This window comes from Ochotona curzoniae, unplaced genomic scaffold (genome assembly GCF_017591425.1).
Source record: "Ochotona curzoniae isolate NIBS_2020 unplaced genomic scaffold, NIBS_Ocur_1.0 contig_883, whole genome shotgun sequence".
Taxonomy (NCBI): Eukaryota; Metazoa; Chordata; class Mammalia; order Lagomorpha; family Ochotonidae; genus Ochotona; species Ochotona curzoniae.
Genome location: NW_024466599.1, coordinates 21186712 through 21211055, shown reverse-complemented (window position 1 = coordinate 21211055; position 24344 = coordinate 21186712). Strand labels below are relative to the sequence as shown.

Sequence of the window (24344 nt, the reverse complement as noted above, 5' to 3'; positions counted from 1 at the left end):
AGTAAAGCAGTTGAATAGGATTCCCTTGGATGCTGACCCCAAGGCCTCCATGGTGTTTATGTCTACATTTGCAGCTCCACCCCTCTACTGCAGGTAGGTCATAGTCTCCACCCCCAACCTTGCATATTCATGAGCCCAAGGAAGCCAAGATGTTGCTAGGATTACTATCTAGTCAACCTTCCTGGGTCTCTGGGTCACCAGTGGTCATACAGTTCTTCAATGTCATTAAGAAAATGAGAGACCAGGAGAGTAGTCGACACCTCACATACATTTGTCATCCAGAGGGTGTGCCAAGATATCTCCCAGGGGTTTGCAGTATGATCATCAGCCATTCTGAGATGCTGGTTAAACATCAGTAATGATCATTGTGCTCAAGCAAGCAATGAACACATCACAACTCCTAAACACTTCAAGATAACCAAACACTATTCTAACTCTACCCCCAAAGCTGCCCCACTATGCCACCTCTGTGGAGCCCACAGCCCTCAAAGATTCTGTCTGGCAGAGCTTTCAATGCCGGGAGCTCATATTCCGATCAACTCTTTTATTTATGTTTTGTGTTTTTAAGGTAATATACAATCAAGAGGTCTGATATTCTCATAGCATCTTTGAATCAGTAATAATTCCAGCAATTTTCTCCAAGGAAACAGCCAGACCTGGTAGATATTTACATAAAATTATGCAGAAAGCAGTGTTATTTGTTAGAACAAAATATTCCACAACCTAAATATTCATCCATAGTAAATAGCAAATAGCAAAAGAAATGCTATTTTATGCAGAAAACCAAATGACAAGAACGCAGTCACAACATCATCTTCAGTGAAAAAGGATTCGCTACAGCATACACTGTGCAATCTCAATTTTACTCCTTAAATACAACTGCATTAAAAACAGTGAAACTTAACATGCCAAAATGTGTCATTGCTAGGAATGCGGCTATTTTTTTAACCTCTTTGTACTGCTCTCATTTTCCGAAATTTCTACTAAAAATGAAAATCCTCTCTATAAGAATAACATGTAAATGTTTGTCAGTCTTTTACCTAAAGCTCAAGAGCAAACTGAACATATGACACCTAGACACTTGCTCTTTCTTATTTTGACCCAGAAATTCTATTCCTAAGATTCTAAAGAAACATCACAAATTATGCACAATTACATATAAACTATCACATTATTTATAAGAGAAAATACATAAGACCCCCCAAATTTTAGCAATTAGAGGATGGTGAAATACATTGGGTTTTGACTTTATAATACCTTACTGTTACTGAAATGATAGCTTTGGAGTATTTCTAAAATATTTATTTATATTCCTCTACTTGAAAGGCAAAAAAGAGAAAAACAGTTCTACCATTCACTGCTCGCTCCCCAAATGCCTACAGCAGTTGTAGCTGGGCAAGGTCAGGGTCAAGAACTACGACTCCATCCAGACCTCCCATGCGGATGGCTGCACGTGTTTGACCCATCATCAGCTGTTTCCTAGTATAAACTAGCAGAAAACATCAAACATGGGACATATGCATCCAAGTAGCAGTGAAGCTCACTGTGTCATATTGCTTGCCCCAGAAACATTTTTAAGATGAATTATAATGACCCGATACTGTTGGCTTAAATGCTGTTAAGTAAAACTGCAGACTCCATGAGGTGTGATGCTGGCCACCTAAAAATGTGAGTGCATTGGAGAAGAAAGACAAAAGATGTTAATACTACTCATTGTGAGCTGTGTACCTGATGACATTATGACAGCTAGATAAGAAAAACTAAAAAAAAAAAAATTAAGAAAAAAGAAATTCGATAATGGGCTATGTTACTTTTAAATTTTTTCAAAAAGTAAATAAAAAGATAATAGATTTTTGTCACTGAACATAAAAAAAATTAAAAGAGAAGAAGGAAAGGAAAATTCTCCCCCAGTTACAACAACATAGGGGCAGGTATTTGATATACTGCTGAATTGCCACATGGGAAGCCTGATTCTCACAGCAGAGTGCCTAAGACAGAATCCCAGCTCTGTTTCCAGTTCCAGCTTCCTGCTAAGGGGCACCCCAAGGGGCAGCAGGTAATGGCTGAAGCAGCTGGGGCTCTGTCATGGGGCAGATCTGGGCTGAGTTCTTGGACAATAGCTAAGGCCTGGCCCAGCACTGACCATTGTTGGCAATTCAGGAGTGATCCAGCAGACAGGAGCTCTCTTTCTATCAATCTCTCTCTCTTTGTGTCTCTCTGCCACTCAAATAAATAAAGCACAGCTTAGATAAGAAGAATCTTCACAGCATTTACAAAGAAATGTATTATGAAGTGTATTCTAAAAATAAAAAAAAAAACTACACATGGATTGAAAATACGTTTTGCACTAAAATGAACTTATCTTCTAATTCCATTCTTTTCCCATGAATTTTTTGAAGACCTTTCATAGAGCGCTGTGTCTGGAGCAGACATTTAAAAATTGAGGATATTCAAGAATATCTCTGAAATTTAAGTTGGACGAAGGGCTTTGAACTCTCCAAATCAGATGTAAGATGAAATCAACATCTATTTTAAATTCTGTGGCAGAACAACCCCTCCCTGCCAAATCAAGTTAGGAGAAAGGCCTACACATAAGCCTCTTCTGGAAGGACGTATACAACGTCCTCTTTGCTCAGGCCAACTCTACCTTATATCAGAGACCTAGAATCTTCCCTCCTAAAAACTATCCAAAGAAACTTCCAACCAAGAAGCAAACAGACAGTCCTGTCAACAAAATGCTACATAGCCCATTCCATATGGTCCACCTGACATGAACAAAGGACAGGACCGACCAGTGCAGCCCAGGGCGGAGGTGCTGAGGGCCAAAATGCTTAAGATGAAAATGCTAGCTTCTCAACAGTTTACAGAAACTTGGGACAAATTCAGATTTTTTTTTTTTAACACGAGTCTGTGCATTAAGGGCCTCAACCCAGGCAAGGAGTGGAGCAGCAGGCATGCTATGTGTGTATTTCCGGGTGCAGAATCTTTCCAAGGGAGGCTTGAGGCTACAGGAAGGGCGAGCAGCAAGGTGAAGGGCCTGGGCTGAGAAGGAATGAAGCCCCCGCCTCGCTAAGCCCCGTGTGAATGAGGGCCTGTCTTCATCTCCTCCCAGGATTATTTCAGCACTCAGTGCTGAAAGAGCATTTCAGGACACTTCAGCAGACACCCAGGAATAGCTCTTGGCTCCAGTCACAAGATTTGCCACCCAAACGCATCCCTCTCCCTCACCGTACTATCCTCCGTTCTACCCGAGACTGTAAATGCTGATCCTATAAAAATCCACGCTATGGGATTGCCAAGGTAAAGAGGATGGTTCTTGTGGCAGGAAAAGGAGAGACGCAAGGCCCATTCCATCATGTTGTGCTCATGAAGCAACTGTTTATAGGCTACCATGCTGGGCACCCCAGGCATCAGGAGCAGCCCGAGACACTGCCCTAGGCTCCACTGGGATGCACACACCGCCGCTGGCAGAGGGAGGCTTTTGGACACAGGCTCTTTTGAGAGCAGGCCAGGCTGTAGGGTTCCAGCATGCAGCCAGCGGCTAGGGAAGTAAAGAATGCTTGTTCTCTCCTTGGCTGGGCCACAGACTCGCTGTTGTGATCTGAGACTTGGGGGGTCGGGGAGGTGGGGGGCATCTCTGCAGGCCCACACCTTCAGGGGACCTTATCCTGCTATGAACCTGGAATTTGTGCCCAGGCTCTGAGGGCAGGAGCGTAAGGAGCTGGGTCCTTACACAAAGTGGACTTGATCTGGACACAGCGGGGAAGGACTCAGTGAGGACAACACATGCATGGCAGGCTGAGGCCACTCAGAGGAACCTATCCGAGCCCTGGGGTCCCAGCTGCCAGCAACTAAGATCTCTAGCCAGGATGGGAGTAGATCTGGGACACAACGCTCACTGCCATTCCAGCAACATCTCGTGTCTAAGCGTGGAGTTCCTGCCTGCCCAGTGTTTTGGAATTTTAACTTTATGTCTCTCTGGGGATGAGCACAGCTTTGGAAGACTCATGTTGTGCAAATGATTTCCTGGTGACCAGGGGACTTACATGCTGTTCAGCAGGACCTGAGAGAGAACAACAGAGATCCGGGGTGGGGAGTGCAGAAGACAGCACAAATGTAGTAGTTATGGGCCCGGTGTGGTAGCCTAGTGGCTAAATCCTCACCTTGCACACACTAGGATCCCGTATGGGCACTGGTTCTAATCCCAGCAGCCCTGCTTCCCATCCAACTCCCTGCTTGAGGCCTGGGAAAGCAGTGGAGGACAGTTCAAATCCTTGGGACCCTGCACCCGCATGGGAGACCCAGAAGAGGTTCCTGGCTCCTGCTTTTGGATCAGTGCAACTCCAGCCGTTGTGGCCACTTGGGGAGTGAATCAACAGATCGAAGATCTTCCTCTCTGCCTCTCCTCTCAGTATATCTGACTTTTCAATTAAAAAAAAAAAATAGATGTAACGGTTATGCCCAGAAGCAATGGGAGCAGGACCTTGAGCAGGCACAGTTTCAAGGGCTTAGCCCACCCAGTGCACCAACACATGCATTTGACACGGGTGGAATAGTAGGGTGGGGCCTGGCTCAGTGTAGACAGGACTGAAGAGCAGGTGCCGCCGGTGAACCACACCAACCCTAGGAGCTATGGTTGGGGCTGCTAGAGAGCAAGAGGTGAGCAACAGGGTGGAACAAAGGCAGGTCAGCACAGCAGGGCCCTGCTCCACTCCAGAACACAGGGAGGCCCTCCTGGGGGCGACAGCCAGGGACGTGCACCTGCCACAGCCCTTCGGGGTGGGGAGAAATCACACCTGCTGGATTTAGGCAGCATGCTCCCTGACTTCCAAGAGCCCCGACAGATCAATGTCAACCGATAGGAGCTAAGGATGCTGGGAAGGGTCATATGTGGGCCAATTTAAGGAGCTGTGGGAAGGAGAAAACTACCAGCTCCTGGCTCAGATGCTGGAGAAGTGGTGGGTTTAAATGGAAACCATGGCTTTGCAAGCGTGACAGAGCTGTGAAGCCTCAAGGTGTGGTGCTCTGCTGCACTGGGGGCACAGGTCAGGGTTCCAGTGCTTCTCACCTGGTCACCGCATAAATGCCCACAGGCAAACTCCCAGGACAACCTACCAGTCCCCTATCCAGAGCCCAGGCCACATCAGGCACAGTGTGGGAGGAGAGCCAGGCAGGGTAATGTTCCCAGGCATCACAGCCTTGGAGGCATCAGGGTCGAGAAGGAAGCAGGTTCTGGCAGGTGGCAGCTGAGCGGCCTCCTTGAATGAGGTACAGGAAAGGAGCCTCAGAGGCCCCAGACACAGCAGGAAAAGGGAGCTGTGCTCATCAGGGATGCTGCTGTCCTCAGGGAGCCTCCTGCTCAGCTCCCCACAGGTCGATGCCTACAGCCCACCTGAAACTGTCCAGACTTTCTAGGAACTACTTATTAGCTCATGCTGTAGGGTGTCACACCTCGTGCCAAGTGAATGAATGACTTGGCTCTCACTCATTCTAAACCGACTTGCCAGGTGTGCAGGCTCTGTGAACTTCCGCACATGCTCACAAAACAAGGCAAGATAGGGTCTGCCTGAATCTTTTCCCCCAAAGGCATGTGCCTGTAACTCTGGTAGGCATGGCCAGAGGCTCCTCAGGAGGCCCACAGGCAGTGATGGTGGCAGCTTCAGATGCAGGGGACTCAACCATTCACTTAAGTATCTGCTCCGGAAAGAGTACACAGGTAGCCAGGGTCGGGGAGAAAGATGGTAGTGGTTGGAAGGTATCAAGTTGGTGACAAAGCCATCTCCTGCCCTCAAGGACCTGGGCAAGCAGAAGGGAAGGCCAGACCCACATGCTCAAAGCCCATCCTGGCATCTCTGGAAAGTACAAAATGCCACTGGCATGGAAGAAAAGGTCACGTCTGGCACCGAGAAATCAGGAAGGCTTCCTTCTCGGCAGGTCTGGAGGGTGGCGCCATCTTGGCTGAAATCCAGCGGACCACTTATTTGATGACCTTGATTCAAGGTCATACAATAAGCCTGAGATTGCACTTCATCTGCCAAGCCAAGATTGATGTCTTCTCCCCACTCCAGGCCCTTGGAAAAGCAGGTCTGAGTAAAAGCCACGTCCTATTCTTATCCTCAGGAGGAAAGCCAAGTACACGGCTCCAACATCCTCTACCCCCAGCTCTGAGCCAGGCCCCAGCGAGCGTGGTGGACAAGCTGCAGCCAAGGGCCTGACCTGGCCAAGCCCCAGAACTCTGCTGGGAAAGTGTTTAATTGCGTGGCAGTAGCTATGAGTGGGCCCAGAGTGTTTGTCATCTGGCCATTGTCAGCCCAGCTTGTTGCAGAGCCCTGTACCTGTGGACTAGGGATTTCCAAAGGTGCAGCAAAATGATGAGAGAGACAGAACTGCCCTCACAAGATTCACTTTTCTTTCAAAGCCCAACTCCATTCTGACCTCCTTGTTGCCTTCTCAGATTCCCATCAGATTTCAGTGCTGCTGCCCAAGCCTAGGCTGGTGACTGTTTCTGTATCGGCTGCCCCCTGGAGTGACTGTAGCTGTTACAGTACCCATGTCTGGTGCAGTGGCTGTAGCTTTCACACCACCTGTACCTGGATGAATGTCACTTCCATAATTACCTGGACTGTCTCTTTGGTGTCTTCCATACATGGTGAAATTGTCATTTCGCTGTCACCTATACCTAGATTGACTATAGCTGCTGGATGAACCATACCTAGGCTGACTGTTGTTTCCTTATCACCCAAACTTGAACTACCTGTCACTTCCTTATTATCTGTCCCTGGATTCAGTGTCACTTCCTTATCGCTGGCACCTGACTTGTCTTCTCACCACCCACACCAGCAGTGCCTGCAGCCTCTGGATCACCCTCACCTCGATCAGCCAGGCTGCCTATGTTCCAGGTGTCTGTGTGGATGTCCTGGACCCTCAGTGCAGTGCCTGGCATAGCAGGTCAACAGAGAAAATGCCCAGTCAATGTTGCTCAGCCTAATGCCACAACCTCTCCCTTTGCTGTCATAGGCATTCAGAGGCCTTTCCGCCATGCCTGTGTGCCAGCATGGCCTAAAGTTCCAGAGCAGACACTGGAAGTCCACAGTAGTCCCCATCAGGCAGGACGCAAGCTGTGAGAAGTGGGCCCTTGCTCCAGCACCACCAGATTTGAGGTCCTTTCCCAGGTTGTGCCGAGGCCCCTCCAGAGCCTAGAGGTGGCTTCTACAATCTCCTCTGGCCAATGCAGCCCCACCTTGGCCTTCATCGCTACTGCCAGCCTCAACACTTCGGGGTCTGGGGAAGTCAAGGCCTGGAGAAGGCTGTCCAGCAGGGCCTGGCACTTGGGTTTGGCACTTGGGTTTAGCAAGTGTTCGAAGGGAGAATGCAACAGGCAGATGCAAGACAGAGTAGGGACTGTGTCTGGAAAGGTTCAGTGATGAAAATATAACCTGAACTGAAAGGAAACCTCACCTGTAACCACAAAGAGATTCAGTCTGACTCAGTGGCTTGGAAACTGGTATCCAAAAACAGCCCAGCTAGTGAGCCAGGAAACTTCTATACCTTTCCACTGGCTGTGTAGCCCTCAATTGCCCTCCTTAGATCCGCTATGGGGGAGGAGCACATAAAACCAAACCAGACCAGAGAATTCTCCTTTAGTCCCTCATCCCATGCAGGCCAAGGTACTGGTCTCCAAGCAGCAAGGGGCCTTGACGGTGCTGACATAAGACCAAGGGGCCACACAGACCTGCAGTCTGGCCCCCAACCCAAGCCTTCTCCGTGGCTGTCTTTGTTCACCCTCTCCCCATTCCAGATTTCTATTTGCTTCTTTCAAGCCCCTGCAATAGTTGGTTCTGGGGTATGAGCCATCATGGCAAGTCCAAGCAGTAGACACAGGATGCATTAGCAGAGCAGGACTCCAGAACTGGAGATCCAAGGCACTGACCCTGGCTGGACCTGTTTGCACATTCCTGAAGCAAGGCAAGAGGAATTCCCCTCTAGGAGCTACCATGAAGGTACATAAGGTAACGAACAAGGAGCAACATGTTTGGGCATGCAACTGGTGTCTGCAGAACAGACCCACCACACCTCCTTTGTCCCTCCTGAGCCAGTCCCTGGCCCTGAAACAAACTGTTCCCTCCCCCAAACTTACTAGCTAGGTGCACTTGTTGAAAATCCAAAAGCAGTTCACTGCCCCAGAGGCCAGGGGTGGTGTTCCGTCCCCCCCACCAGAGAGAGAACATGCTGGGACAAGGGTACAAAGGTGTCTGTTGGCTTCTTTTTGTGGTCTTTATGACCTTTAGGTCTGCCTCTAAGCTGGATTCCAGCAACAGCACCCCTGGGGACACAACTCTTCCAAATCTACAGTTCTATCAGTAACTGAGTCAACCAGCCAGGTATTGGCACCAGGGAGAATTCTCCCCTCACAGCAGCCTTCCCCAGCAAGTTAGAGGGCTGCCCGTACCTACCTGATAGGAAAGGCCGTCCTTTCGGGGATTGAGGCCAATCTCCTCCATGGATGGGGTGCTCATCATCACCTCGGTCATCTCGGCCGATCTCAGATAGTCAGGGCTGCCAAGAAACCCAGAACTAAAGTTAGCAAACACTCGCACCTCTGTGTTCCTCCTCTCTAGTGCACTTGTGGCCTTGAGATCAAGGGGGAAAGGGAGGGTGTCTGGAAACAGGATGAGAGGTGTTCACATAAAAAACAAGCTCTGAGGGAGTGCCTTGCAAGCCCACAGTACCCGGTTCAAAGATAACAAAGCCCATTGCCCCTGGCAGATCTTCCCCCACCCCAGCTTGCAGAATCACCCTGGGTTTCCTTTCAGCGACAGCCAGCACCAGCCAAAACCCAAACAGTAAGCAGGCAGCTGATCTGTCCATCCACATGAAAACCCACACGGCCAGGTCCCCCTCACCCTTCCACCCGTGCATAAAAATCACCCTCATGAATTTTCCAGAGGGGAACTACAAATTACAACTACAATGGTAACAGGGCAGCCTCAGGGAAACAAAGATCCCAGCCCCAATTCCCCCACTCCTTCCTAGGTTTCTTTTCAGCTTTCTGGTGCTCCTTTTGGCAAACTGTCCCACTTAGAGCCCCAAGGGGTCAGCTTTTCTGCCAACCTCACATCTGTCATCCAACCCCCTTCTCCAGCCCAAGCCACAGCAGCTGCAAGCTCACAGCTTGAAAAACATCCCCAGGATTAAAAAAGCCTTAAGGATACCCAGACTCTGATTGCAAAGGAAATTTCCAGAGGGGCTGCGCTGGCCCACCAATGGCTGACATGTGGAAGTGTTTTTTAATCTCTGGGCAGGATACAAATGTCCCATTCTCCATGCCTCAGCCCTGCACACACACAGGACCCTGTATGCAGAATACTAAGCACACAGAGCAAACCCAGGCCCCCCGCTGCACAAGACCAGCATTTTCACCACTGTGCATGTGTGGAAAGACAGCTCAGGTGGTGGAAGGGCTGTGTCTAAGGGAACAGGGCCACCAGGTTTCCAGAAATGGCATTGGGTTTGGAGCCAGCTCTGTAGGCTCTGGTCCAGGCTCTGCCGCCTCAAGAGCCTAGTGGTGTTGAACCTAGTGGTCCTCTCTTCCGAGTCACAGCTGCCCTGGTTTTGTACATTACTGGGATGTTAATGAAGTGTGTCTCCCAGGTGAGGTAAGGGCTAATGGCTAGAGGGAAAGAGTGCAAAGGATGAACTGCTCACCAATAAAGTAACCCTAGCCTTAATTTCACAAGGGATTTTATCCTTGATGAGCCCCCCAATGCCACTTTGGAAATGCTGCCAAGAGGCTGCAAGCGTCGGGCACAGGGCACCTGGCTGTTTACACACATGGGGAGGGGAGTTTTATGTGGGCACGCTGCGCAGGAGCTGGGACTGGGACAGAGGTGGGAGACCAGGGCAGGATGCTGCACTTCCGGACAAGCAGAGCGTCAGTAGCCCAAACTCCCAATCTTATAGTTTCGTCCCAAGCCGTCCCCAACCCTCGGGAGGAAGACCCCAGAAGAGGAAGGCCTGCTTAGTGGAGCTCGGTCCCTGATCTGGCGGCCTTTGGCGCAGGTCATGAAAAGTTGAAGCGAAAAGAAAAGCGTGAACTTAGCGGTTGCCGCCCAAGGCTGGAGCCCCAGCTTCCCCTCCCCGGGTGCCTGCGGGCCTGACTGTCCACGCCCGTACCCTTGGGCACACTCCGAGGCCACGGACTCTCACCACCCCGATCTTCTCCCACCTCCACCCCACCACCCCATCTCCTCCCTAACCCCAGCGCAGGAAGGAAGAGGCAGCCGGCGCGTGAGAACCGGCCGTGAGGGGCGGGGGAGGGCCTCTCTCCGCATCCTTCCCTGGCGGGGGCAAACCTCCACCGCCCGCCCCCAGCCAGGCGGCTCCTGGCCCACCCCGGGGGCCGGCACTAAAGGGCTTGGGGGCTTTGGCTACAGAGAGGCCAGGGGTCGGAAGCGTGCGGCGTCAGGTGCTGCTGCTGGTGGTTTCAGTGGGCTTATGGGTGGAGAGAGAGCTTCTGCCCCGAGCTGTGCAAAAGCGGCGGCTTACACCAGCTCAGCCCGGCTGCAGCCTCGACGCCGAGACGCGCTTGCAAACAAAAAGAAAAAGGGGAGGGGCCCGGGAGAGCAGCAGCCCCCCTGCGCCAGGCGGGGCGCGCGCCTCCCGCAGCTCTCCGCAGAGGGGTCTCCGACGCGACCCCTGGCTGGACGCCACCAATACCAGCAGCAAGACACACACACACACACACACACACACACACACACACACACACACACACACACACACACACACACACACACACACACACACACACACACACACACACACACCCCCCCTACACCTTCTGGCGGTCACTTCAGCCAGGGCTCCGAGTTCACTTCCTTTGTCTGGATGCTCTCACAGCCACCTCCTCCCACCCCACCACCCTCACAACCTTGACTTTGACTCCTGCACGGGCTCTGGTTGCGGGTTTAGCGCTCAGGCGCACACCCCCTGCTACACTCGCCCCTGAGCCACGCACGGCAACCAGACGGGCGGGCGCGGGGTACTCACCAGTGAATGGGGAAATATACAGACATGAAGTCCTAGGGGAGGCTGACCCACGCCCTCGTGATGGAAAAATGATCCCTGTGTCCGGGGAAAGGAGGACACGGGTGCAGCAGCAGGCGGCCGAGGGAGGTGTCGGACGCCAAGTGGGTCCGCCCGTCTCGAGACAGCCCCACTGCCAGCGGCGTCGGAGGAGCACACGGAGCGCCCCGCTCGCCACCGCGATCCCGGCCCCACAAAGAGCCGGGGAGGCAGCATTTATAGCAGAGGGGGCGGAGCGTAGCTTCGAGAGGTCCCTCCCCCTCGCCCACTCCTGGAATAACGTCACCAAAATCATGAATGGCTTTGGCGCTCGCAGCTGCAGCGGGCGGCGGCGCGGGGGCGCGCTCGGCTCGGCCTTCCCCAGGGCCGTGCTTTGCCGCAACTCCCGGCCCCTCCGCGCGACTCGCACGCGCACACCCGCACACCCGCAAGCCCGCACGCCCTGGGCTGGAGTTCAATGTCAGCGTGGCGCCTGCAGCACGTCCCCGCACACTCCCCGTCCCCCCACTGCCGGGGCCCTCAAAGGCCACCGGCTTGGGCTTGCTGGGCAGGCCGCCGGCTAGGGCGCAGTTTATCCAGTCCCAGCTCGCTCTCGCCGACCCGGCGGGTCCCTCGGGCCCCGTCTTCTGCGTCTATCTCCCTAAAGAGATTTCTCCCCGGCTAGCTTGCCCGCAGCGCCCTGGAGGGATGGGGGTGGGGGGTCCCTTCTCCTGTGGGCTAGCCTCGCGTTAAGCAGGCACCGCTGGAGAAGAGCGCTGGGAAGGCAGGACAGGCGCGGGGCCGAGGCCGGAGCGCACGCGGGGTCGCGTTGGCGCGCGAGGGGCTAATCTGCCCTGAGGTCCGTGGAGGTCTAGCGTCGCAAGAGAAGGGATGTGTTGCCGTATTAGGATTCCCCCTCCCCCCGCTGGACATGCACACACTCCAACACACCAAGCAAGCCCCGGCGCCCAGAGCTGCATGGAGCGGGGGGCTTGCGCTGCTGTGACAGCCGCAGCAAAAGAGCTGGGGCCGCACGCTTCCCCACACTCACTGCTCAGGCCCTGCAGCTCCGGGTCTGTCCAGGCGGTGGAGCGGCGCAGTCCACTGAGCCAGGCTGCGGGGAGCTTGGCTGGGCCAGTGGGTGGCCTCGGCTTCAGTGACGCCAGGAGCCAGGGAAGGGGGCTGGTATCAACCACTAGGCGATATTAAATCTGCTTTGAAGACAGTCGGTTCTTTGAAAGCAAGACAGGGTGTACACTGAAGCCATGTGTATGTGCTTCAAAGTGTGGCGAAAAGATGCTAGAATTAATGGGAAGGGATCAACAACAGTGACAGGTTCATAAGAGGGAAGAGACCCTCCTGATGATATCAGATCTACCCACTACCCCAACTGTTCCAAATAAAAAAAACTGATAAAGATTATTTACTTACAGTGGTGTTTGTGATTGTCAATCATCCCTCTATTCAAGTGGAGCAAAACCAGTGCTTCCTCACAAGCCCCTAGCTGACCCCTCTGCCTGAGGGAGTTAGGAGTCCTCCCTAAACCAGAAGCAGATTTGTGCTGGGCGGTGGGCCGGATGCCCTGTTCCTCTGGAGGTGGTGCTAGGCTGCTCCTGCTGCCGGAGGGCCCGTTGGTGCCCTCTGCTCAGGCCCAGGAAGCTTAGCCACTACCTGGGTTGGGTGTGACAAATTATCCTGGCAGCCAACAGAGAAGCCAGGACCGGGAGGGCTGGTTTGCTGGCTGGGACTTTCCAGGGCCCTCCAAGAAGGAGGCGTGAGCCAGGCCCCCAGGGCCATCAGGGCGAAACCTTGTGCCAACACTCCGGAGGAGCCACCTCTGATCTCCAGCTAGGACTGCAATGAAAGGCTGTCACAACATGCCTGCTTCACTCACCGGTGAGGAGGGCACTGTGAAACTTGCAAAATCTGAATGAATGGTGTCCGCTGCCTGGCCTTTCTCCCTTCACCCCCGCCATCCCACAGGTGCCGTCCCACAGGTGTGTGCGCATGTGAGCATACACACACATACACACACACACACACACACACACACTCCTACCTGAATGTCAACAGGGCCCTGGTTTGGAGAAGAGTGAGAGCTAAGGTCCTCACCAGCACTTATGTGACCCCTACCCTGGAGCAAGGGAAGGTCATTCTGTAAAGGCTCTCTTTGGCAAATGTGTGTGGACATCCATTTTGGCTAACTTTCACTTCTGTCAGGACATCAAGATCAGCCTTGGGCTGAGACTGCAAGGCTGAGTCTGTACAGGAACTAGAGTGACTTTCATTCATCTGAAAATGCAGGAGGCACGCCACCAAACTCTGATGCCATCCTAATAAGGATGCCATTTGGCAACAATGCTACTACATGATAAAATATCTTGGCAGATTTTAAAAGGGTTTCTATGACCTTGGCTTTCAAAAGAACATGATAAGATTAACAAAGTTCCATGTATGGTCCCCAGCTGACAGGTGTGCAAACTGAGGCTGAAATAAATTAGGGGACCTGAGCTAGGTCACTGAGCTAGAAAGCGAATGGGCTGGGCAGAGTCAGCATCCCACTTTGTTGCATTGTTCTGTCTTGCTGCATTTCTTTGCTATCTCTGGCGATGCCCAGTATGTTAACCTGGACATGGCAGGCTCTTCACAATGAGCTTCCATTCCCCATTGCCTTAGTATAAAAGAAGAAACACCTGTGAATAAAGTTGCTTAGAACCCCAGAACCTTAGAGCTGAAAGAGACCTTCCAAATCACCTCATCCAGTCTTCTCATCTTACAGGTGAGAAGACAGGAAAGAGGTTAGATGTCCGAGATCGATGGGCTATTAGCTGGTGGAGATGGGACCTGAACAAGGACCTTCTATCCACTCAAGAACACTACCTCTTAAGCTGTAATTGCCAAGGAGTCAGCAGCAAAGATCAAACCCAAGACTGGGACTCTAACCTGCCCAAGTCCTCACCAACAGTTATTGAGCATCTGCTACTTTCAGATCTGCGACCCTAGCACCTAGTTAGAGTCCTCTGCTCTCCCCACCTCCTCCCACAATATCCTGAGGGGCTTCAGGATTGAGTTACAATTCTGCTTTTTAAAAAATCCCGATAAAGTCGGAATTGCCTTGTTTCCTAACATTACTTAAGTCCAGTTGCCCAGCTCCTTCTCTCTTCCACCTCAAATATATATATGTATATATATATTAAAACGGATAAAGATAATGAACTTGAGATCTTACTAGTTATCTCAGCTGCAACTGTGCCATGGTATGCAGAGCATGCAGTTTATTATGCACCTACTTTTAAGAAGTCTCTACCCAAAGCAGTTTGGCAGAGCGTGTCTACATTTTCCCACTCTTTGGCTTGCAAAAAGACAGCGTTGCATGCCGTTTGCCTAGTAGCAGTGAAGCCGCAAATTTCTGTTCACTGTAAGGGGCTTGACAATGTCACTATCTGCCCTGGGGGAGGAAAACGGTACGTGAAGAGACAACATCTGCTGAGCTGTGCTTACATCCAGGTCCTTTTAAGACACGGGCTTCTATCGGCACCACATCACAGGGGGAGAGGGTCAGAAATTTGGCCATGGCCACATGGTTCTCAAATGGCTTGAACCACAATTTGACTTTGGGGTTTCCTGCTCCCAAAACCTCTGTCCTCTCCCACAATACCAGCCTTATCATGGCTTCTGTGGCTTTGGTTGGTTTCGCAGCTAGATTATGAACCAAATGCAACAGTTGGTTCTGTTAGCAAAGACCAAGATGCCAGATGTCCATTGTATAAGGGAGAACTGGTAGAATAAACATATTTTGCACCCTGGGAATCTGGGAGCTTCTTAAAGATAGCATGTAAAAGATTTGAGCTTAAAAAAAAAAAAGAAGAAAGTGAGTAGGAGATGGGGAGTTTCTAGCCAATTTTTTGGTGAAACTCATTTGACTACATTAGAAATCTGAAAGGCCAGAATGTGTGTGGGTTGAGGTGAGGATGAAATGAGATGATGTTATGAAAACACTCGGTGCATTGGAAAGCACGGAGCAGCCCCAGGGCTTGTTTTTCAGGTACTTGGGGGAAAGCGGGGGTTGGCAGAATGGATGGCATCCGCTGCAGTTTTTTTACTTATTTCAGTCACGCCCCCCTCCAATTTTCCCCCTGGAGTCCCTTGAGTGACACTTATAGCTATTCAGGAGCAGGTTTCAGGGGCAATTAGGGGTGCCCTGCTTGGCAGCCACTAATGTACTCTCAATGTCCTAGCGTGTCCCCTGTCACCTCTGTGACTTAGTTCCTTAGAAGTGCCCAGCCAGAGATTAGGCAGCTGGTGACTGAGTCGGACGTGAGGGTGGGAACAGGCCCTAGTTCTAAAGGAATTAGCAGGCAACAACAGGAGGCAACTTGAGCTAGCCAGACCAAACACTGCAGTCTTTGACTGACACTGCTGTTTGTTGCTTGATCTGCCTGTCTGAGACTCTTCAAGCAATCATAGCAGGCCCTAGGAACCTCTTTCTCCAGGATTTGGGGTGCCAGTGCAGCCGAGAGAAATCTAATTCTCTAAATACTCAAAGAAATAGCATTTTGCATGAGGGCTCCACAGACTAACACACAAGCCTGGGCATCCTGCGAAGGTCAGTGGACTGTCTCTGGAGGACCATCCACCTTCACTCCCCCCAGAAGCAGCCTGTAGCCAGCTGGCAGCCCCTGAACTCTTGCCATCCCAAATATCAAGGAGATTCATCCCTGGCTTTTGCTTTACTTCTACCAAGGGGCCTTTGAACCAAAGAGATTTTTCAGAGAAAGAAAACTCTGGAATCTTTGGGGTCCCAGCCCTAAAAGAAAACACTCCAACTGGAATCAGTTCAAGGCTCTCATGTCCAATTAAGGAAATACTCACATTCCTGGGCTGGCTCTGGTTCTATCTCGCTCACTGGCTCGCTCTCCACATCCACATAGGAATGCGCTCCAACAGCCAGGAAGGAGAGCTTCCTGTCACAGGACGCTGATCAGATGGCAGAGTGCTCCTTGAAGGGGCTCAGGACTTGCCAGGATGAGAGGAGAGCAAGGATCACAAGGCTGTGCCAACACCCGTCAGACCATGCCGTCTGTATCTCCCCTTTTTACCCGCACCCCTGTATCCAGGAAATGCCAGCATACCTGTGCCGTTACGGAAAAAGAGGAAAACACGACTGATGTTCATGAAGAAAGACGCTTTCAGTTTTCTTTTCTGTAGACAGGATGTCAGCTAGCTTCCTCCAGCGGTCCCTGCTGATTTCACACACCCACTGCCCCTCCTTGGAGGAGCAAGTGGTGTGTTATGTTCCAGAGCACTGCTGCTCCTGGGGCATCTCAGCCGGCTCCCCAGCTGGTAACCCGAGCCGGCACCTGCTCACTGGAGCCCCTGGTGTACTTCACACCCTTGGGATCAGATGGCTGGGTCCCTGGTGTGCCTTCCTTCCCTACAGGGACAATCCAAATAGTCACTAGACCCTACTAAGTGCCATACGGTGGGGAGGTGGAGTGTTGTTCCTATAGAATTGCCTTAGCAGAGCGTCCCTTCCCCCTTAGACTGAGGGGCACATTGTGCACGATCCCAGTGTGTGCTTCTGGCCAAAGCAGCTTTCAGGTGAACTCCCTAACTGGTTTTAGTGAATGCTGAAGAATCGTCTCAGGTGCAGGAGAAACGGTACACCTGCTATGCAGGTGGAGTGTGCAGCATACAGGTAAGTGTCCTAGGCCCAGCGTGCCTACGGGGTTGGTTACTTTCAAACTCCTCTAAGAAGGAACTGAGGGGCTGTCTCCAATATTTGGCATAGTGTCAGGCACCAGGAAGACAGAGGACTGAATCGCCAACCCCCTCCAATACCAGCCACTGTAGCAGAAAACTATGCCTGTGGGTGGGGAGAGGGTTAGTTCTGATCTGGGCAGAGGCTTAGAAAGGGCCCAGCCAAGAGAGTGTGGGGTGTTGTGTGTGTGTGTGTATTGTGTACTGCCATGTTCTCACCACTTGGAAGAATGCATGGCACACTTCCAAGGCATCTGTGGAAGGAACAGGAAAGCTGAAGAGAAAAGTAGACTATGGAACTGCCCACAAAGGATGAGAAGAAACCAGAGAATGGCTATTCTGCCAGGAAGAACAGCAAAAGCAAAGGCCCGGGGGTACAAACTTGCTGAGGCAAGCTCGGACTGTGTGAGAGAAAAGGAGGAGGTAGATCTTGGGAAGAAGCAATGGAGCCTCCCATGACTCCAAGTGGAAGGACTGTGGGCCAAGGGCCTTGTTTTCTGCAGGAGGGATCAGAAGGAGGCAGGCAGTTAGCTTAGTGGCTGAGTCATCTGTTGAGATGCCAGAGAGCCAGAGCTGAGGACCCCATGTCTGACACGCAGCTCCAGCTTCCTGCTGACCTAGGCACTAGCAGCAGGCAGCAGTGATGGTTCCAGTCACTGGGTTTCTGCCACTGGTATGGTAAACCTGATGCGCTCTGGGTTCCTGGCTTCCAGCAGGCCCAGTTCTCCTACCTGTTGGCAGGTACTTGGGGACTGAGTCAATGAATGGAACATCTCACTCTCTGTGTCTCTACTTCTCAGATAAATAAGCAATTAATTTTTAAAGGAAGGGATGGAAAACAGAATTTCTAGCAGAAAGAGGAAAAAAAGAAAAAAAACAACTGCCACTTCCCTTGGCCAAATATCTGCAGTTTCCCTCACCTCTGCTTAACTTGAGCTAATATCAGCATTTCCCCTCTAGGCAGGAGGGGCCTCTGCAAAAGTGTTAAGTAGGTCAAATTCAGTTTGCTGAGACAAGTAGCTTCTTCTCCATCCCCACTGGTTTCACAGGTCTGAGCAAACATCTCCAAGCCCAGCTCAGGCAGCGCAAGGCTCCCTTCAGTACAGAAACCATGCCCCCAACTCCCCAAGCTCCCTTCGGTGCAGACACCCCCAAATCCCAAGGTTCCCTTCAGTGCATACATCCCCCAAGTCCCAACACTCTCTTCAGTGCAGACACCCCCAACTCCCAAGGTTCCCTTCAGTACAGACACCCCCAACTCCCAAGGTTCCCTTCAGTACAGACACCCCCAACTCCCAAGGTTCCCTTCAGTACATACATCCTCCTACCCCCATTTCCAGGGCCCAAACCGCCCTCTTCCTTCCCATGGAGATGTCCACCCTGCTTCCCCCTGCTGTTCAGACAGCTGTCAGACAGGAGAACTTGATCCTGCAGACAGATTCACACTATTGTGGGAATGAAAAGTGGGCACCGCCTTACAGGCCTTTCAGCTTGGCCAGTGGAGACGGATGCAGGATGGCCACTGATGGGCAGAGAAAGCCTCCCTCGGGGAGATGGAAAAAGGAGAGAGTGCCTCAGAAGGGCTAGGCTGCGGGGCAGCAGCGGGCACAGGTGCGGGGTGACAATCCTTGCTCATTATAGTTTTCTTCTAGCTGAATCTGAATGGAGCCTTTGGCCCAATCGTCACTGTGGCAAAGCATTTGTTCCTAAGATATGTTTGATTTACTTGAAAGGCAGTTTGATTTATATGGAAATAGAGTGAGGAGAGAGAGAGAGAGAGAGATGTTCTATCTTCTGGTTCATGTTCCAAATGGCCACAATGGGCAGGGCTGGACCAGAAGCATAGAACTCCATCCTGCTCTGCATGTACTTGGACCATCATCATCAGCCCTTCAGGTGCATTGGTAGGGGGCTAGATCAGAAGCTGTGCAGCCAGGACATGAACTGACATGCAGATTCAGGATCCAGCATGCATGGCAGATGATGGCTTAACCCACAGTGCCACAACCATGGCCTTGACAGAAGCATTTTAATGGATCCAGTGGTCAGTGGGAAGAAGTTAAAAGGGTCTGCACTGGCGTTTTTCCTCCTTTCACCCTTTTTACTAAGAAAGGACAGAGCTTTAACCGAAGAGGACTCTTTGGAGTAGTGTCCTGGGCAGCTAACACCCCATCAGGTGTGAGGCAAAAAGAGGTGGCCCTGACCTCATATACAAGTGCCGTGTGTGAGCTTGGGTCAGAGCCAAGCAGTGAGAAGCAGCAGGTGCCTTTTCACACCCTCAAGGGAGCACGGCTGGGGCGGCAGAGGCTCCCACGCTGGTTTCAGAGCCCAGGAAGCAGGCACAGTGGCTCAGCTCTGGCTGGGACAGAGCCAGCAATGCTACTGAGAACCAGAAGAGGGGGCTAGCCACACCTTCTGCGCTGACCTTGAGTATGTGTTGGCTGGGGGTGAATCAAGAGGCAAGGCCACCACAGGGCCACCTTGCACTCCCAACTAAGAGCCCAGCTTTCTTGTTCATTCTCCTCCAGGTCCTCTCCTGGGAAAAGAAAGGCAGAAAGCTGCAAGGTGATGCCTCAGGGCTGTTTTCCATGCCCTGATGTTATCGCTAGAAGCCCCTATCGCCTCTTCTGTGTGTTTGAATTTTCCAGTTTCTCACTCCTAGCCACCTTCTCTTTCACCTGGGGGTGGGGGGTGGGGTTGAAGTGCACCAATCAAAAAGTCAGGCCATTTGACTTCCAGAAGGATGCTTCCGGTCTCCTCAGCCCCTCCCCAGCGGGGCTCTCATCCTGCTGCCCTCCTCTCAGCGCCCCCCCACGCCCTCCTACAATGCTGGCATTATTCTGCACCTAAAAAGAAGAGACACAAGCACTAATGACCACACACCAGCTAAGAGATGTCTGGTATGCTATACGTTTAAGTGTTTTTTTTTTTTTTTTTGAAAGGCAAATTCACAGAGAGCAAGAAAGACAGAGACAAAGATCTTCCGTCTGCTGGATTACTCCCCAAATGGCCACAACAGCTGGAGGCTGAGTCAATCTGAAGCCAGGAGCCAGGAGCTTTCTCCAGGTCTCCCACACGGTCCCAAAGTTTGGGCTGTCCTCAACTGCTTTCCCAGACCACAAGCAGGGAGCTGATGGAAAGCAGGGCCGCCAGGTTTAGAACAAGTGCCCATATGGAATCCCAGCGGGTTCAAGGCAAGGACTTTAACCACTATGCTATCGCGCTAGACCCAAAAATAAATTAATTTAAAAAAAAAAAAGAAAAAAATTAGCGGCCCAGGCACTTCCTTTAGAATCTGGCAACTGTTTGTTCATTAGGAACATTAAGAAATAATTTGGAGCGCCAGCAAGTCATCTAAGTTCTTTTGTTCCTGGAACCTCCACATGTCCACACAAGCACAGCACACCAGTACACCAGTGTGACTTAGTGCTTGGGCTGTGGCTCTGCTTTCTGGGTTTAAGCTGGGAAAAAGACACTGTCCTCCATCCAAATAGAAAGAAAAATCCAGTTCCCATTGCCTGAGCACCACGTGTTTGTGTGTGGGTGTATCTCATACGCACCAGCCAGTCTCCCCTTCCCCTCCCCCGCAACCCCGGAACCCCAGCGAGCAGGTGTGAAGAGTGGTCATGTCTGTGGCATATCTTTCCCTGGAGAATGGCAAGGGGCATCATGGTGGCTGGAACAGAGCTGATCATGACACAAAGGGGGAAGAAGCCACCGGAAGAGCACTGCAAGGGCCCACACCAGCAGAGTGTGAGAGGCAGGCAAGAGGCGACTCCAAGGCAAAGTGTCAGGACTCAGCACTGCTGTTGGGATGTGGAAGCAGAGGGAGAGGGAGTTGGAAAAGGCTGAGAAGCTGGCATCATCTACTGGAAAAGCAGTCAGGAGGGGCGACGAAGGGCATGCCTGCTTTAGACATGGTGCTGCCACGCCACCCACAGAACGGCTGCTGGGGCTGCCAGAGTGGCCATACCATCCTTGCTAGCTCTTCCTGGAGCTCTTGGGTTCAGGCTGGCCAGGGCTCAGCTGTCAAAGTCACAGGCATAGTGAGTCTCTGTGTCCCCGGCTTGGCCTCCAGGGTAGAGTGGGTTCTGCAGAAGCCGAGGCTGAAACAGAGCTTGGAAAACAGAGAGAATAAGACACAGCGGAATGTCACAGAGGGCCTTCTTCAATCAGCAACAGCCCTACTGCAAAACCCATAGGAGGTTCCCTGTAATACTTCCAATACTGTTTCAGTCAATGCCCACTCTACCACAGCAATGATAGAAGTCTCTAGAATGATTCCTGCTGGGCTGGCTTAATCCCAGGACGAAGATCAGAGGCACAGAATGGCAGATTGGTCACAAAAGAAGTCCCACTGAGATGCACGCTCAACCCATCTTGGCCAACCCTAAGGGAAAGTTGGGGAAAATATGACGCATCAGAGTGGCCTGTGCAGGGACAAGGCACCATGGCGTCTGTGCCCTGGCTTCACCTGATCCACAGCATGGGCTGTCGGCTCCCTGGAAAGAGCTGACTGTTGGAGACAGCTTGCCACCTCCGTGCCTGCAGCTGCCCTTTCCTTGAAGGGGAATTGGGGTCATTTTTCTTGTCTTCCACAGACCTTTGTAGGTTGCAACCTGCTCCAGTGACCCCTCTGTGGTTTTCAGGGCATTGCAAAGCATGGCAGCTGAAGGAGTCCTTGGGGCAAAGAGCCACTGCACACGAATCTGCCTGCTGCACGTTATAGATAGCAGAAGGAAGGTTCATGAAGAACGAGTTGCCTTCTCAAGTTTGAACAGTTGTGCATGGTGAAGCCAAGACCAGCACTTGCTCTTTGTGGGTCCTGGATCTCAGCTTGATTTAGGTTCTGGCTCCTGGCCTGTGGCTGGGCTAGCCATCGTCTTCCTGCTTCTTCTGTCTGCAGCTTTGCTGGGAGCTCTGGATTCTCACTTCCACAAAACACTGAGTAAAACAAGGCCGACACAAGACCTTGGATGTGTGAAAGGGTGTAGAGGAAGGTGGAAGAGTGAATTCTGATTTCCAAACAGCCAGGGACTGTCAGATTCCCAAAACAGTTCTTCTGTCCTGAGATTAAGCCAGCCCAGCAGGGTTCATTCTGGAATCTTCCTTCCTCACTTCCATCAGTGCAGGCCCCGCATTGGCACAGCCATCTGCCTGCTTTAGGGTCCTACACACTAGGAAACCCTGTACAAGTTTTACTGTAGACAGCCCAATTCTTGCTTCTAATTCCCTATGAGATCCCCTGGGCATCCCGCCGTTGGGAGTGAATATAAATCTTGGAAATGGCTATTCTTGAACTCTCCTAGAGGTTGCTTTATCTATCAGAAAGGCCGACTCTGGCTCCGGGATGCCTTATTTGAGAGCACAGGCATTCATGGCATGCAATAAAGTGGCAACCCCACTGAGATTCATCCTCGCTCACCTTCTGCTTCTCCTCCATGCCTATAGTCTTAGGTTATTGAACCTTGGTATATTCTATGAAGGTTTTTGTAAACACAAATACTTTCTGGCCTAATGTCATGCAAGAAAAACATGATGAAATGGGTCCTCCTTGGGGGGGTCCTTTGGTTTGTCTTTTGTTCCTTTGAGTTCTTCTGGGATGCAACTTCCTGGAGAGAGAGGGGTTGTGGACCTTCTAGGAGGGCCAGGCAAGGTCTCCCCACCCACAGCAAATTCTGGCCATGCCTTAGAGCTGCCATGGATGTAGCTCATGCTGGACGGCCACCAAAATTCACATTTTCAGAGGGCCTGTTGGGACAGGCTTACATTATCCATTGCGCCACAGGTCCGTACCTGGGACAGGCTTGCATTACTCCTACTTCCTCCTGCCTATAGGGTGGGGCAGGATCAACCAGCTGGGCCGCCTGACTTCTTGTGACCCAGACATGATGCAAGTTTATTCCTGGAAGCTACCTGGGCATTGCAAGGGCACCTCACAAGTCCTCCAGGTATTTGAACATCTCCAGGTGGATCTGTGCAGTTAGAATTTCCACACGCTGGTCTTTTTTTTTTTTTTTTTTCCCTTTTAATGGCTATTCTGCAATCCTGAAGGTCCTTTATGAGACATTCTTTCCAACCTGACACATCAAAGCAGATCCTCCTGGAATGAAGAATTTTCCCCAGCTGCATATCCTAGGGGTGAACCAGCACTAACACTGCACAATTGGAAAACCAGCCCTGTCCCTCTTTCTGTTAGAAGGGCTCTTTGGAAGCTGGGGCTTTCCAAAGCCCCGACACTGATTGCCATGAGCCCGATTCCTGTGCTTGGCCCTTGTGTGTCTGTCTAAAAGAAATTACTCATTCCCAGTTGGCAAGGGAGCTGATGGCCGCAGGCGGACAACGCCCGTCTCCACCACAGGGGTTTATTACCCTTTGTCTTGGGGTTATTTCAGATCCTTGGGAAGGGGGCGGGGAAAGCGCAATGAAGTCTCTTGCAAGTGGCATGTCTAAAGCATGAATGAAACCCTCTCAGCTTCATCGTCCTCATCTGTCAAGGGGTGGGCAGGGATAGTCACACCCACCTTGCAGGGTTGGTAGGAAGAGTTAAAAAACAGTCACTACAGGGACCACCTGGCACAACTCCTGGGGCCAACCTCGGTGCTCTTTACATGGCAACTATTTGGGCAAAATGAAGACCATCGTGGCAGCATTAAGGCTATGCTGACTCCGAGGTCAGCCCCAGCAGCAGCCTGGCTGGCAACTTGGCAACTTATTTAAGAGGCCATTTCTTGCCATCTAAACCTGTCTGCTCTTGAGTGGGACTCCCCCAATGACCAGTAGCATGCTTCAGTCTAAGAACAACTCATTTTGGGTCTGATGAAGTTGGTGGCATTTCTCTTGGCAAGCCACTGACAGTCCATGCAACCATCACTTCCAATGAGAGCAATGTTTACCTTTCACAGAGCACTCTGGGTTGGGCTGGCTCTGCTGTAGCTCGGGCCAGCCCCAGGCGCCCTACTCACCTGCCTCCCTGGGTCACCTGCTCAGTGGCCAAGGCTCCGGGGAGATTGCAAGTTTCTTGTTTACCGGGCAAGCAGAGCCCCACCTGGACTCCTATGCCAAGTTAAACTTACCCTCCAGAATCCCTCCCTGACTGGAAAATGTGTCAGTCTATTTATTTCTCACTCCTACTGGAAAAAAGGTGGGGTGGGGGGAGTGGTTGGCTATGATGTCATTCTTTCCACGGAACTTCTCAGCTGCATCACATTTCGCGGTCACTTCCAGGCACTGTGTGTGTCTCTGCAGCATTTGCAACACAACTCGCTGAGGACCAAGTTTACCTTCCTATGCTCCCAGCTCTGCCCCTCCCCCACCTACACCCAGAGTAGAAGGAGAGAAAAGGGTTTAGGGGTGGGGTGGGGGTGGAATGGGGAGTGGGGTTTGCAGACAACCCTGGAAAGGAACCTGGATGCCAGGAGCACTGGGAAAGTTTTCTGACATTTTTCCTGGTCAACTCAGGCTGGGTAAAAACAGTCACGGGTCAGTAGAGATGGACAACAGGTGCTGCCCACGACATC

The 24344-nt window shown here is 51.6% G+C and overlaps 1 protein-coding gene across 3 annotated transcripts in view; it reads right to left on the bottom strand.

Moving 5' to 3' along the window:
• LBH (LBH regulator of WNT signaling pathway) overlaps window positions 1–16268 on the bottom strand; it is a 30811-nt gene extending 14543 nt beyond the window's left edge. The window contains exons 1-2 of one of the 3 annotated variants that reach the window (XM_040993020.1): window positions 16197–16268; window positions 8454–8556 (exon numbers count right to left, since the gene is read on the bottom strand). In XM_040993020.1, coding sequence (XP_040848954.1) covers window positions 8454–8531 — 78 coding nt within the window. In that variant the 5' untranslated portion in view covers window positions 8532–8556; window positions 16197–16268. Of the gene's footprint in view, window positions 1–8453; window positions 8557–11049; window positions 11278–15936; window positions 16152–16196 lie in introns of those variants that run through there. The other 2 variants (XM_040993019.1, XM_040993018.1) reach the window with 2 other exon arrangements.
• Between the last annotated feature and the right edge of the window lie 8076 nt (window positions 16269–24344).